General features: G+C 43.6%; 1 protein-coding gene across 3 annotated transcripts in view; it reads right to left on the reverse strand.

The window, feature by feature from the left end:
- Positions 1-16163, reverse strand: part of ARL15 (ADP ribosylation factor like GTPase 15) — a 314760-nt gene that overhangs the window by 265550 nt on the left and 33047 nt on the right. Inside the window, exon 1 of one of the 3 annotated variants that reach the window (XM_039543479.1) lies at positions 486-515. The exons of the other annotated variants lie outside the window; for them this stretch is intronic. Within the exon in view, the coding sequence (XP_039399413.1) occupies positions 486-500 (15 nt within the window). The 5' untranslated portion in view covers positions 501-515. Of the gene's footprint in view, positions 1-485; positions 516-16163 lie in introns of those variants that run through there. 3 annotated transcript variants of the gene reach the window in all.

A 16163-nucleotide genomic window follows, 5' to 3' on the forward strand; every position in this document is an offset into this window, starting at 1 on the left:
AGGGAGAAGGGCCAGGCTGAATTCTAAGGAAGGAGTTCACCCCTCACATGATCACCACCTAGTCCTGACTAGATGCAGAATTGACTTCTGCTGAGGCAGCATGGTCCAGGGAAAAGGGGGAAAAAATATTCAGTGAAACCAGGATTAGTGATCAGGTAGAGAGAAGAAAACCAGAGAGAAAGAAAGAATAAACCAAAATCTACTGTACAGAAACACCATTTTGGGGTGGTGGGTGAGAAAAGAAGTAAAACAAAACCTTTTGAAGAGAAGAATGATCTCAAAGGAGAATATTCAAAGATGCATGGCGGGGGAGGGAGGGTGAAAGAGCCTGATGAGATATCCAGATGTAGCTCCAGATGTTGCTCCTCTGGGGGGGCTTAATATGTAAAAACAAGTTCTTAAATAAAAGGCAGCATGAAAATATGTCCAAATACACAGTAAGTTAATTATCTCAGAAGTTTGCTGCCAATGAATGCAAATTATACCGTATTAGATATCATGCCGATTCCTTGTTCTCCCATCTGTATCCATCTGCTGTCTCATCTTATACTTAGTCCCTGCCCCAAAGCGCTTACAATCTATCTTTTTGTTTTGTTTGCATACAGCATCTAGCACCAATGATGTCCTGGTCCACATCTAGGGCTCCTAGTTGCTACGACAATACAAATAAAGATTCATTATGACTTCTGAAATAGAACCATCACATTTAATTGCATCTAACATACAGGGCTTCACAAAGCCAACTAGCAAAGGTTTGCTAGGGCTGAGTTAACTAGCGTTGGCAGACTAGATGTGCAACTCTGACAGCCGCCATCTTGGCTGACACAGCAAGGACTGAACTGGGAACCTCCAGAGCTAAAAGCGTGAAATGCTACAGTTTAAGCTAAGGAGCCATGGCTCTGTAAGTTGGCACTGTAACAACTTACACTCTTCAACAGATTGGCATGAAGAGTTGCCTCCAACACACACTCACCCGTGGGTTACACAACCATTCAAATTCACTTGGAGCTTCACATTTGCAGAAACCTCAAAATTCCAAAACGAGCCTTTAACAGTGGAATTAAGATGAAAACAGAAAGATTCCTCCCTCCTACTCCACATTGCCCACATAGCGTGGCTATTGCTCTGAACCTGCCTTCTGTAGAAAAAAAAAAAAGTCCCACACTTCCCATCTAGCATACGGTAATCACTCACCTACATAAACATTGGAAAAAAATCTCCCATCAACGCATTGGCAGTTGGGGTTTGTTGGTGGTGGGTTTTTTTTTTTTTTTAAAGTTTCAGATATTACACCTACCCTCAAGTCCCTGCCCCAAATTTCTGGCTTAAAATCCTTTCCGTATTGCTCTATAGAATGCCTACATGATCAGGAGAAGCTGATCAGTTATATACAGATCACTGTCAAATGCCTGAAGTTCAAATGGAAAAAGTGGATAATCATTTATCTATAATCCTTTACTTTAGTAATACTCAGTTATTCCTCATAGCAAAACAAAATGAACTTTTTAAGTTGACAGTATCCCTTTAAGTGTTCAAACAGATAAGGGGGAGAAAAATTTTGGATAACCAGGAGAGACCTATATAATTGGTCTTAAATGGAAAGACCTGCAAGTCTGTACCATAAGAAAAGCTATGTTTTAGTCATGGGTATTTTTAGTAAAAGTCATGGACAGGCCACGGGCAGTAAACAAAAATTCACAGCCTGTGACCTGTCCATGACTTTTACTATATAACCCTGACTAAAACTTGGGAGGGAGGCAGCTCTGGGAGGCACCGCGGGTGCTTGGGGGGTGGAGGAAGAAGGGTTGGTGGGGCTGGGGCACATTTCCCTACCTGGCTCCTGGAAAGCCGTGACCTCCAGCTCCTAGCTCCATATGCTGCCTCTATTCTACCTCAAGCCCCAGTTCTGCAGATCCCATTGGCTGGGAAACACAGCCAATGGGAGCTGTGGGGGTGGTGCCTGCAGGCGGAGCCAGCACATGGAGCTAGGAGCTGAGGGAAGGGAGTTCCTGTTGCCCTTCTGGGAAGCCCTCCTGCCCCCAGGTAAGCACTGCCCTGCACTCCAATCCCCAGCCCTGAGGCCCTCCCTCCCCAAACTCCTGCTGCTGGGAGTCGGGGGTGGGGGCGGAGGAAGAAAGGGGGCAGTGGGCAAGATTGCTCCAACAGCAGCCCATGCAACTGTCCCAAGGGCTGTCTGAGTTGCTCAGGCAGCTCCCGGGGCAGCCGCACCTGCCACTGCAGTAATCAGGGAAAGTCACAGAATCTGTGACAAACATGGAGCCTTAACCATAAGACAATCTTCCTGCTCACCATTCTGTGACCATTCTACAGCAGTCCCCATGGTTTTTGTTAGAGTTCAGACTTAGCATTTCTTGCTTACTGATCTGTTGATTTTTAAGTTGTCTAGAGTATATAAATTATTGTGGGCTTCTTGCACTTTTTTAGAAATTAATTTTCATTCAGAGTTAGCAACAGGGTTGGCTGTACATGTTGAAAAGGCTAAACTCAAGAGTTACACCAAAATGTACCATACCAAATATGGCCTAGCAACATCCAGGAATGACAGTACAATGAATGCATTAAAAATCCTGATTCCACATGACAGAGCATATTCTCCATTTTAATAAGTGACAATATTTTAAATATTACATAAAACAAGGTTGCAATATTTATTCTATAGAACATGAAACAGTCTTTCAAGAAATGCATGAATTCCAAAGTACTGTCCGGAAATTAATGAATGAAACTATTTCCAAGAGGAAACAACTTTTCTCTACATACTAGAATATCTGTGTGAGAAAACTCCTCCAAACTGAGTTTGTATTGAATTTTTATTTATATCTACATCCTGTTTAGCCATTTAGAAAAAAAGCTCAGTCCCATATATTGTAGTCCCCTTTGTGTAAGCTTCACAAGAGAGTTACTGCTGAAGAAGGGAGGGTCCCAGTACTTATATCCTGCAATTCACACCGTACGGCTACTGAGTATCCTCAACCTGATTTCTAAGGAAAAAAAAACCAAAAAAAAAAAAACAAACAAAAAAACCAAACAAACACCACGTACACCTTTCCATTTACTCATGAAACAGCTGGTATAAAACTTGTGGGCCTCTAAAGTGTCTTTTTAAAATACCGTTTAACTTGTACCACATAACGCCTTAGACACTGTTTTGGCTCATAATCAAAATATTTTGATTAAATAACTGACAGTGTTAAACTGTGAAAAAATGGTGCACACATTTTTCTACTAATTTATTTAAATCAAAATATTTTGATTATGAGCCAAAATATTGTGGTAGAAGATGATCAACTTCATCACGACTGAAGAGCTGCCACAGCACATATTTGGAAAATCCCAGCTCAGGTCTTGCATACTGTATGTGTTAAACTGTATTTCAGAAAGACGTTTTAGAGGCCCGCAACTTTGAAGAAGTAAGAAAGGACAGAATGGCACAAGAAGGGCTGAGGTGCTGCACACTGACTAAAACTTGGGAGGGGGGCAGCTCAGGGAGGCACCGCGGGTGCTGGGGGGGGGAGGGGGTGGCATGGCGTCACGGGTGCTGGTGGCAGGGAGGAGGATTGATGGGACTCAGGCAGGTTTCCCTACCCGGGTCCTGGGAAGCAGCGACCTTCAGTACCTAGCTCCATATGTTGCCTCTGCTCCACCCCAAACCCTGGTTCTGCAGCTCCCATTGGCTGGGAACTACGGCCAATGGGAGCCGTCTCCACAGAAGCATTAAGGTACAACTTGAATGTTGTCCCTAACCTGACTCCCATCCATACACAAAAATCTCTAGCTTAAGTAGTGCTTCAGCTCAAGCTATCGGCTAACCTGTCTGGGGATACGGGCTGAAGCTCAAGTACTGCTGCTGATGCTTGAGCTAGTAAGGCAGTGGGGGATGCAGTTACTCTGTATTGCTAATACAATCACTGTCTGCTGCTTGAGCATTGTTTTGCAGTATGGTAGCCTAGCTCAAGTGAGAGCAAACTCAAAAGGAGCAAACCTGAGTGTAGATAACTCAAGTTAATGCTGCAGTGAAGACATTCTTATTGTATTGATTTCAAGGGTCAAGAGCGTTATAGGTGTTATAAATGCTTTCACTTTCCAACATAAAAATAGCGATGCAAAGGAGTACAGGTTTGTTTCTTTGTTTCCAACAGACATCTCTGTTTACTCAGTTATTTGGCAAATACCCAAAAGGATTCATTAAAAAATTGAAAGTTTATTGATCGAACACAAGAAAGAACATGGAATGAAAATAAGCATTTACACCTCTACCCCGATATAATGCTGTCCTTGGAGCCAAAAATTTTTACCGCGTTATAGGTGAAACCGCGTTATATCGAACTTGCTTTGATCCACCGGAGCGCGCAGCCCCACGCCTCCTGGAGTGCTGCTTTACCGCGTTATAGCTGAATTCGTGTTACATCTGTCCTGATGTGTAAAGGGCATAAACTTCTCCTGTTTCTGGCTTCTCTCCTCCCCTTGTATCTGTTAGAACCAGGGGGGTGGGGGGGAGGAGAGAGAGATGTATTTCGTTGGTGTCTCTGGAATACAGGACAGCTGGTCAGTCACAAATTAATGCTTTAGCTTTTAGCAGGTCAACTATGGCACCTGTTGCTTGGACCCTGGTTCACTTTCTGGTCTGGGGTAGCATCTGGTTGTGTCTTTTCTTCTTAGACAGGGTAGGGTTGTGGTCATCTCATCTTACTGTGCTGATGCAATGTAGTTAATTTCAGGCTTTGGTGAAAAGCCAGGAGCGGAGGAAAGAAGAGTAGAAAGTAACAGGGGAGAGAAGTACAACAGGATCTTATCTGACTCTGTAGTGATGGCAATTAACAATCCTCAGTCAGCTGCTGAGGACTCGATGTCATGATGATTTTCAGAACTCAAGTGAAAAAAGAAAAAAAAAGGAGTTATTTGAACAAGAGGAAGGCCGGCCAGCCTTCCTCTAGGAAGAAAGTCTCTCACTCTGGTTGCTTCAATCTTGGGGGAGGAGGAGGAAGAGAGGAGACTAGATGGGATGGGAGATGAAAAAGCTGGCGCTGCTTTTGCCTTTTTTTTTTTTTTTTTTTTTAAAAAGACTTAAATGCAAAAGGGGAAAAAAGTGAGCAGGAATAGTTCATCCCCTCATTGTTTTGTCCATCAGTTAGGCCTAATAGCCATCACACTAATTTTGGTCTATTAATTTCTGGTTCCACACCTTCTGTTTTTAGCAAGCATGGTTTCTACAATCCTTGAAATCATAATCAGCAGGTTCTTTTTGTTTGGACTAATCCAGTTTCTTTGACTGTTTCTCTTGCACTTATTTATTGAAAACAACTCAGCCTATTTTTCATGGTTGATTTTCAAGTAGGCAAAAAATTATGGGTTACTGTAACATCTTGTGAACTTTCACAATTAAATTTAAATTAAATTAAATTTTGTAGGCCCACTAGTCACAACATGCCCATCCCAATTGATTTTGTTGGTCGGAGCTTTTAAAGACATTGAAGATACAAGTATAACTGGGTCAATATCCCTGTTCTACCAGCTACTCTGTATGCTTTGGTGGCAATACTCCATCTGAAATGACAAACTGGGGGACACGACCAAACGCTGCAGTGGTGAAGTGACTTATCCAAAGTCACCCAACAGGACAAAAGCAGAGCTGGGAATAAAACTAGGTCTCCGCCTCTATTCTTCCTAGCTCCAGTCCATCCAGAAACTGCTTTTACCAATATGTCTAGATATGGAAACTAATTATTGATTATAAAAGGGTTGCTAGAATGACTAGCCTTTTCTTATCTCTAGCTTGCTTGCTTATATATACCTGCCCCTGGAAATTTCCACTACTTGCATCCGACGAAGTGGGTATTCACCCACGAAAGCTCATGCAGCAAAACGTCTGTTAGTCTATAAGGTGCCACAGGATTCTTTGCTGCTTTTACAGAACCAGACTAACATGGCTACCCCTCTGATACTAGCCTTTTCTTATTACCCATTAGCTTGTGCCTAGCTTCAAAGGTAAATGATAACACTGAGTCTGAGAAGTTTCTGATAGGTGGGGGCTTTGAGCACATCTAGATACACATCCTGTAAAAGCTCAGTGAGCAAGCTTAGCTGCCCCCTCTAAACCAGCATAGTATTATATCAACTGCAGGCATCAATCATGATCAAGCTAAAACAGAAAGTGACTTTAGTGACCAGTAGAGCCACACATGGAGTGGAAACAAGACCTCTCATCTACACGTAGTGGATATATGAGAAAACTAGTGGAAATGGAGGAAGGTAAATCCTGAACTCTGAGTGGTCTTGCTTATGCTTGCTGAAAGTTAAAGGTGAAACCCTTGGAAGTTAAAACCTTATAGTCCAGAAAAAAGTTGGATGGATACACAGGGTCTAATTTTCTCAGCAACAAGGTAGCTTTTTGGCTTATTATGTAATGAAATCAGAAACAATTCCATCTGTTATTTTCTAACAATGCCAAGTACTAGAATTGGAGTAATTTCAAAATTTGCCACTGGAAATGTGTGTTCAAGGAATAAATGTAGAAAGGTTTTAGAGAAACTTACAGTAAAAATCTCTGAAATGCCCTTATATTTCTAATCCTAAAATATACAATAGAGCATCAAAAAGTACAGTTAAATTCAGCCTATAGGAGAGCCAATTTTAACAGATGAAATCAGTTATACACTCTTCCTAATTGCCAGGATCATTAAATATATGTCTGACTGAGAACAAACCTTATATAGCAGTGCAGCTATGAAACAAGCATATCAGCCCAACAACAAAAAACAACCAAAACCACTAACCCCACCAACACAGAATGTTTTTTTATGTTGGTTTAATGCCATGATCACTGTGAATTATGTTTCCCCTAATAAGCCACAATTCTTAAACATAAATTCTCTCTTCTGCCCTTTAGAGAAAACTTATAAGACAGAGTTCTAAGAAACTAATGCATTCTAACACTCACAGATGTGCATCTACATAAAAAACAAATGTAGCCACACAATACACCACACAAGACACTCTCTCAACTGATTCTTGTGTTAAACAAAATACCACCACTTAGATTCAAGTACTCAGATTTGCATGTTCGACATGGTTTCAAGTTCACAATATTTTGAACAGGCTTTCCATGGTTACACCACTCTGAAAGATCTTGTTTTCGTGCACCATGAAGTTCTTAGGGCTTGGCTACACTTACAAATTTGCAGCGCTGCAGCAGGGTGTGAAAACACACCCTCTCCAGCGCTGCAAATTGCGGCGCTGCAAAGCGCCAGTGTGGTCAAAGCCCCAGCGCTGGGATATTCCCCACAGGGAGGTGGAGTACGGACAGCGCTGGGAGAGCTCTCTCAAAGGGCTGGCGCTTTGACTACACTTAGCGCTTCAAAGCGCTGCCGCGGCAGCGCTTTGAAGTGCTAAGTGTAGCCACAGCCTTAAGTCCTTTCTCTTCCTTCCCTTAAACGTCTAATCAAATTTAATTTTAAAAATACAGTCAACATTAAATAGCTTTCCTACAAAACGCAAAACTTGACAAACATTAAATCCACCGTGTAAGTCAGTTTGGACCTTGTGCTCAGAGACTGCAAATGCATGTTGCACATACAAACTGAATCAGGACATCTTAAATCCAACTGCAAGTGCAGTTCATAAACAACTAAATCTGTTAACGCTGTGACCAGCACACTGGACCAGTGAGATTTGGAAAGACAGACTCAGCCTTATCATTTGGACAATACTAGCAGTGGAGATAATCAGGGGTGAAAGTAACTTACAGGACTTACCGGTACTGCCAGAGTTCTGAGGAGGGGTGTGGCCTCATCAGGAAGGGGTGTGGCCTCTCAAGATTTAAAGGCCTTGGGGCACCAGCTGTGGCTGGGAGCCCCAGGGCCTTTAAATCAATCAGGGGCTCCCAGCTGAAGAGGTGGCTGGGAGCCCCCCAGGCTCAGGAGCAAATTAAAGGGCCCAGGGCTCCTGCCCCCGGGGGAGCCCTGAGCTTTGCGGGGCTGGGGCGGGGATTTAAAGGGCCCAGAGTTCCTGCTACTGAGGGGAGCTGGGAGCCCTTTAAATCCTGGCCCCAGCCTCGCCGCCAGAGTCATGGCTGGGATTCAAAAGGCTCTGGGCTGCCCACAGCAGCGGGGAGCTCTGAGCCCTTTAAATCTTAGCCGTGGAAGCCGGTGTGGTCCAGCACGGCATACTGGCTCTTGCTGGTACGCCGTACCGGACCGGCTTACTTTCACCTCTGGAGATAATGTTCCTTGAAGGGGCCAGTATCTGACCCTCTTCTGACACAGAGAGAGACTCAGACAATGAGGGATTCCCACAGAAAGGAATGTTTTTAAGTTTAAAAGCTTTCTAATGCTACACATTCAAATTCTAACAAGATTTAGGGCCATATCAGTCAGCCATAGCACAAGCAAAAATCCCACTGAATTGCCAAAACTAATTTACATGAAACCAGTTTGTAAGTATCACTACACTAAATTTTAATACAAAAAGGAAGTTACTGAAGTCGGTGGGAATTGTCTGAATGAAACATAAGTAATGACTGGAATTTGGTCCTTTAAAAAAAAAAAAACGAGTCTTGTGGATAAGGAGAAGCGGTGGACTTTACTAAGGCATTTGATATGGTCTCGCATGATATTCTTATCAATAAACTAGGCAAATACAACTTAGATGGGGCTACTATACGGTGGGTGCATAACTGGCTGGATAACCATACTCAGAGAGTAGTTATTAATGGTTCCCAATCCTGCTGGAAAGGTGTAACAAAGTGAGGTTCCACAGGGGTCTGTTTTGGGACTGGCTCTGTTCAATATCTTCATCAACGACTTAGATATTGGCATAGAAAGTACACTTATAAAGTTTGCAGAGGATACCAAACTGGGAGGGTTTGCAACTGCTTTCGAGGATAGGGTCATAATTCAAAATGATCTGGACAAATTGGAGAAATGGTCTGAGGTAAACAGGATGAAGTTTAACAAAGACAAATGCAAAGTGCTCCACTTAGGAAAGAACAATCAGTTGCACACATACAAAATGGGAAATGACTGCCTAGGAAGGAGTACTGAGGAAAGGGATCTGCGGGTCATAGTGGACCATAAACTAAATACATGTCAGTGTTAACACTGTTGCAAAAAAAACGAACATCATTCTGGAATGTATTAACAGGAGTGTTGTAAGCAAGACACGAGAAGTAATTCTTTCGCTCTACTCCATGCTGATTAGGCCTCAACTGGAATATTGTGTCCAGTTCTGGGTGCCACATTTCAGGAAAAATGTAGACAAATTGGAGAAAATCCAGAGAAGTAAGGGCTTAAATTGCAGCAAGAGAGATTTAGGTTGGACGTTGGGAAAAACTTCCCAACTGTCAAGGTGGTTAAGCACTGGAATAAACCCTCAAGGAGGTGGTGAAATCTCCATTATTGGAGATTTTTAAGAGGTTAGACAAACACCTGTCAGGAATGGTCTAGATAATACTTAGTCCTGCCATGAGTGCAGGAAACTGGACTAGATGACCTCTTGTGGTCCCTTCCAGTCCTATGATTCCATGCTTCTTGGTGATTGCTGTCCCTCAGTGATATTAAGGAGAAATAGAAATTTGCTGTGCCCTGCAGCCAAGTACATTACACCAATGTGGTTAATACATGTCATCACCAACTTGTACAACCAGCACCTCTTTGCTCACCCCCACAATGTAATATTGACAAGCAACCTATGATCTCTCTACATATTTTCTTTAGTTTTAAAGCTAAAACACAATTCAATATTGTGATGTTCGCCTGGTGTTATCTGGACCAGTGATCTGCTAGGTCACTCCAATTCTTGACTCTGGGAGCCAGCCTTACCCTGCTCTGTTGTGAGAACCCGCAGTCCTGGGCTGTTCATGCACAGCGTCTAGCCTGTAAGCTGCTCCCAGGTATGTGAATGAGCACTTTTGGCCAGCAGCTGCTTGGATTGTGCAACCAAATGACACTAGCCAATATTTCTGGCCACAGACACAAACCTAGGAACCTCTGTCTTGCAGTGTCCAGTTATGCCCGCTGTACACTGCAAGCTTATACGAGTTCATCAGTTTAACAAAGAAATTGTTATGTACCAGGCTTGTTATCCCAAGGGGTGTCTCTGACATGCTTCAAAACAATGACACTGTTTCAGGTAGAACAAACAAATGTATTAACTACAAAAGACAGATTTTAAGTGATTATAAGTCAAAGCACAAGAAGTCAGATTTGGTCAAATAAAATAAAAGCAAAACGCATTCTAAGCTGATCTTAACACTTTGTGCCCTTACAAATTTAGATACTTCTCACCACAGACTGTCTGGTTGCCCTTCAGCCAGGCTCTCCCCTATGATCAGCTCTTCAGTTGCTTGGTCATGGTGGTCTGTAAATGGAGGTGGAAGAGAGAGAGGAAGAGCATGGCAAATGTCTCTCCCTTTTACCACGTTCTTTCTTCCCTCCTGGCTTTGCCGCCTCCCCCCTCCCCCCCCCCAAGTCAGGTGAGCATTACCTCATAGTAGTTCCAAACTGGACAAGGGAAGGGTGTGGGTAACACACCCAAGAGTCCAACAGATCCTTTGTTGCTGCCTAAGCCAGTGTCCTTTGTTCCTGTGAGGCTGGGCTGGGTGTGTCCCATACATGGCCTGATGAGGTGTGAACTGCCCCTCTGCTCTTGGAGAATTTTGCCTGGGCCTCTGCTCCTGAAGAGTTTTTGCCGGGGCTTGTTTTAAGCTATGAGGACACATTTTTAGCCTCATAACTTTATACATGAAATTACAACCTATAACTACTATAACAACAATGCTCAGTGCATCATGAGCCTTCTGAAGACACCCGACGTGAAAAATTTTGCACTGGATACCATGCAATCATATTATAAGGATGAATATGGGGGTGGCAGGGTGTTCCCACAAGGTTCAGAGCATCATGAATATAAAAACTGTGTATGAGCAATGGGGATTGCGAAACCAACAAGCCGAGAATGTGTGTTGTAGTGGTTAGAGAACAAGACACCAGGATTCAGGATTTCTAGATTATCTTCCAAGCTCTGCCTAGGGCTTGCTGTGGGATCTTGGACAAATGGCTCAGAATTCTGCACTTCAGTCTTCTTATCTGCAAAGGATAAGATACTGCCTCACCTCAGAGATCTTTCGGGATTAAGCCTGATCAAAAGTAGTCAATGAAGAGACCTACTCAAGTAAGTGGGCTTTGGATCAGGCCCTTATCGTTAATGTTTAGGTTGGTAATGTGCTAAGAGATCCATGGATAAACGTCAGAATGCAAATTCAAAGCATTTAGAAAATTGTCAACAGCTATTTTGGTTCCCATATATGTCCACACTTCAACCCCACCAGCATCTTTGTCCCTAAGCATCATAACACCATTTTCCCGTGAAGTTTCACATGCAATCTACTTGCACTTTGGGGGGGGGAATCAATTATGATTAAGCCAAGAACAACACAATGATTCAGAAGTTCCATTTACCCATCTAATGAGAAATGCGATAGCTGAATCTTAAAACAAAAACACTGAAAGACTGCTTTGGTAATAAGCCTTAAAGGTTATGTCAGCCATTAGTTCTGTCAGCTTCACCTGAAGTTGATTCGCTCTGCCATGATTGAGGTCTGAAGTGTTGCCTAGATAATTAATAGAGGGAAGAAGTTTATATATTTAATTCATTCACATTTCCATTACATGTCTACATTTTTAGAGCTTAAACATTTCAATTCTATCAATTACACTTCAAATTTTTAAACACAAAAACACAGACTCTCTCATCCCCTCCCTTTAAGGGCATGTGAATTTAAAGCTCCCTTCTGTAACACCACATTATTCTGAACAGCAAAGTAGCAGTTGGCATTTTTGCCACTACAGTATTACTACAGCATCTACATCATCCTTATTGGTATGCACTGAAGTGTAACTTCTCTCTTTAGAAATTGCTCATCCCAAATAGAGTCAGAAGAGGTACTACAGTCAAATGCATTTTGGAATCAACAGAATCAAGATCCAGTCCTCTGCCACACCTCCATGTTCTCTGTATGTATATACATGCATCTCCTCACTATATGTTCCATTCTATGCGTCCAATGAAGTGGGCTGTAGCCCACAAAAGCTTATGCTCAAATAAATGTGTTAGTCTCTGAGGTGCCACACCTCCAGCATCCGAGGACCCAGAACTGTTCATTGAAACCCCTGTTCTCGTGGTATCACCCATGCACATCTTTGCCCAGCCATGTGAGCTTGGGGAGAAAAGAAAATATTGGGAGGAACTAGCCAGAATTTCATCTGGCGGCAGCAGCAGACAAGAGCAATTAAAGCAGAAATGAAGCTGCCAGGGCTCAACAACTTTTACAATTTTTACTCTGAGCATTCTCTATTCTGCTGATCAGCTATTTGCTCCACATCCCTGTTGCCCCTTCCCTGTTGCCCCTTCCCTTTCAGTTTCTTCACTCCACCTGACCTTGATGGTCCCCTTTCTTTGTTGCTCTCCTGCTATTCCTCTCCCAAAAAACTCAATTACATTTTTTGTTTCCCCAACACCACCACATCATCATTATAGCACCAACAAACATGTCATTTGCAACCCCACTGCCAGGACTTAGCAACACTGTTAAGTGTCTTCCTTCTAGCAGGCAGATATTCCCTGTGGCTGGGCACAGCACCACAATGGGCTCCCCACTCACTAAGGAAACTAGCTAAGCCTTTATGGTAGAACACCTCAGGCCTCAGTGCCTTAAGAATTCATATGGGACACTCAGTTAAATCCTAAGTAATTTACAACTCCAAAACACAGCAGCACACATTAAATATTGTTTACTCATAAATTGGCCTTTATAAGTTCCTTAAAAGAGATTTATATACTGCACTGAAGTCTTTAACTGCAACATTGCTATATTTGCATAAAATTGCTATCTGTCAGAGTGATGTAAGTTTAGCATTATAGTACAAAGCCAAGTCAAGAAACACCCATCATTTTACACACAGGCTGAGCTACATTTTGTATGCCACAAAAGGCCACCACAATTTGAGTAGGTTTTTTAAAAAGAAGTTATTAATGGAATCTGGACAAAGAGAAAAGAGTTCTAGCACACTACCTACCTCCCACTAAAAGCTTCAGTTGCAGATTCTGTTTGCAAGAACAAATTTTCCCTTCCTCAAAATACCACTAGAGAAAAGAAAGTTTCAAATGCTCTTTTCCATTTCATGTGGGTTAAGGATGGAGGGAGTGAACTGGGTGCAATGCAGCACTTTAAGAAACATTCTAACCAGTGCTGGAAAATGTGAATAAAAAGTATCGCTATTCTTTCAAAGACATCTGCTCACTTTCATTCTGCCTTATGAATGTAGATAGTAAAGTCTAAAAGAGTCTAATCTAACAGGGAATGGGAAGGATGAAGCAGGATCACAACAGAGAGAGGGAAGGAAGACAAATAAATTATATTTAAGTGTGATAGAACGAGGTGTGTGTATAGAAACCAAATAGAATAAAATAATCAATACATGAACTATTGAACAAAGGTGGAAAAATACCATTCTAACACTAAAGAGTTCACATTAAATTAAAGGGAAATCAATCAGCAGCCTGACAAAAGGAGAGTTAACACAGGCTTGTATTAACTAGTTGATGCTCGGTGTTGAGAACATTGGTCTCCGGCAGACATGCCATGCAGTGTAGGCCTGAGGGATTTTCCAGACAACGGGGCAGGCAGGAACAGACATTGTGCTGTAGGCAGGTCAGAAACCAAGTGCAAGGTAAAGGAGTTATTTTACTGGCCACAATCATGTTCCAGTTGGGGTTTCTGCAAGTAGAATGACCAGTCTGTAGTCTTGTTCCTTCTTTCGCCATCTCCATTTATCAAACAGGATTTATGGACATACTGTACATAAGGTAGTCTAGAGACTATCTGCACTCTGCATTACTAGCTTCTCTTTAAATCAAAAACTAACCCACTGACAGGCCCACAAAACTACTACCTCTTGATAAAGACAACAGAAGCAAAAAAAGGGCAGACACTCATGTTTTCCACTTACTGGTCACCTTTAATATAATGGATGGGGAACTGTATTTTTTACTGATGTGGGTTATAGTATATGAGTTTGAAAGAAGACAGGGAATGGTAGGAATGAAGGGAGATAGTTTTCATTCTCAGCATGAAGGGAAGCTGAGAAATGAAAGTAGTAAATTAGGCAAGTCTTGAAATGAAAAGTGAGATACACAGAGATTAAGTACGGTTGCTAACTCTGATTGCAGAAAACCAAACACCCTTGCCATGCCCCCTGCCATGCCCCTTCCCCACAACCCCACCCCTTCTCTGAGGCCACACACCCCCACTCACTGCATCCCCTTTCCCTCTGTCCTTCATTCTCCCCCACCCTCACTCACTCATTCATTTTCCCCAGGCTGGAGTGCACGGTTGGGGTACGGGAGGGGGTGAGCACTCCACCTGGGGGTGTGGGCTTTGGGATGGGGGGGTTGGAGTGTGGGAGTGGACTATGGGCTGGGGCAAGGACTTAGGGTGCAGGAGGCAGAGAGGGATCCAGCTGGGAGTACGGGAGGGGGCTCCGGAGTGGAGCTAAGGGGTTCGGAGTGCCAGATAGAGTGCAGGCTCTGGGAGGGAGTTGGAGTGCGGGGTGGGGAGGGGGTCAGTGCTGGGGTAGGGGTGTGGGAAGGGAGTGCAGGATCCATGAGGGGGCTCAGGTGTGAGGCAGGGGGCTGAGTTGCAGGATCTGGGCAGCGCTTATCTCAGACAGCTCGCAGAAACAGCTGGCATGTCCCCGCAGCCCCCAAGAACAGAGACAGCTAGGGCCACCACCTGTAGGTACTGCCCCCCCGCAGGTCCCATTGGTCGCGGTTCCCAGCCAATGGAAGCTGTGAAGCAAGCACTTGGAGCAGGGGCAGTGCATGGAGCTTCCCTGGCCGTCCCATGCCTAGGGGCCACAGGGCCGTGCTGGCCACTTCCAGGAGCCATGTGGAGCCAGGGCAGGCAGAGAGCCTGCCTTAGCCCCGCTGCACCGCCAACCAGACTTAACGGCCTGGTCAGAGGTACTGATCAGAGCCACCCAGGTCCCTTTTCGACCAGGTGTTCCAGTCAAAAACCAGATGCCTGGCAACCCTAATAAGTGACTTAGCCAAGTGTGACAGGTTGAACCCCACTCCTGGGGGCCACCTGCTGTGCTGGGGTCTCACTAGCCTACCCTTTCCACCAGCCTGGGTTTCCTCGTGCCATTCTTGCTGTGCTAGGCTCTCATGCCTTCTCCAGCACACACACAGATGAGGCCACACCCATCTGCAGATACAGACTGAAATTAGCTGTGTGGGTGGGAGGATTTAGCTAGGAGAATTGCCAGCACTCAGGTGCACATCTCTTGTGGGGTATAAACCCAAAATAATATTGTCTTGAGCTGTATAGAAAAGCTGCACAGCACAAGCTCTTAAAAATTCACCCTCCCCCCTCAATGGGGTGAGAGATATGCACAGCAACAAGAAATGTTTATTAACTACAAAAGGTAAATGTTAAGTGATAAGGGATAGCAAACAGAACAAAACAGATTACTGAGCAAAACACGTAAACACACTTAATACATGCAAGAAACAGGTTACAAAATGTAATTTCTCACCCTAAATGTTATTTTAAGCAGGTTGCAGAGTTTCTGGAGCTTAGAGTTCCAATTATTTCTCTTTACAGACTGAATCCCTATCTCAGCCTGGACTCAGCCCCTGCCTTTCCCTTCAGGTGTTTTTAGCAATCTTCTTTTTGCACAGGGAGGTAATGGAGAAAAGTCCCGGTTGACTTGCATCCCAGCCTTAAATAGAATTTACATAAAGGCGGGAATCTTTGTTTCCCAGTCTGTCCCCACACCCTCTCAATGGAAAAAACACTGAAAGCCCAAGATTGGGTCACCTGGTACTAGACCAAATCACCTGACCCTGTAGTGTCAAAGCAGCAACCCAGGAGCTCGTCAGGAAGGCGGGAGATTAGTATCTTCCAAGTCTTATTGTTCTTCCTAATGGCTCATTGAGGCTGATTGCTTACTGGCATTCCTCCAAATACACACACAGTTGTAATTGTTGCAGTCAATATTCCTAACCTCAGATTCAGAAATGATACATGCATACAGAGTGGATAAACACATTCAGTAGATCCATAACCTTTTCAATGATACCTCACA

This window comes from Mauremys reevesii, linkage group 6 (assembly GCF_016161935.1).
Source record: "Mauremys reevesii isolate NIE-2019 linkage group 6, ASM1616193v1, whole genome shotgun sequence".
In the NCBI taxonomy this organism is placed as follows: domain Eukaryota; kingdom Metazoa; phylum Chordata; order Testudines; family Geoemydidae; genus Mauremys; species Mauremys reevesii.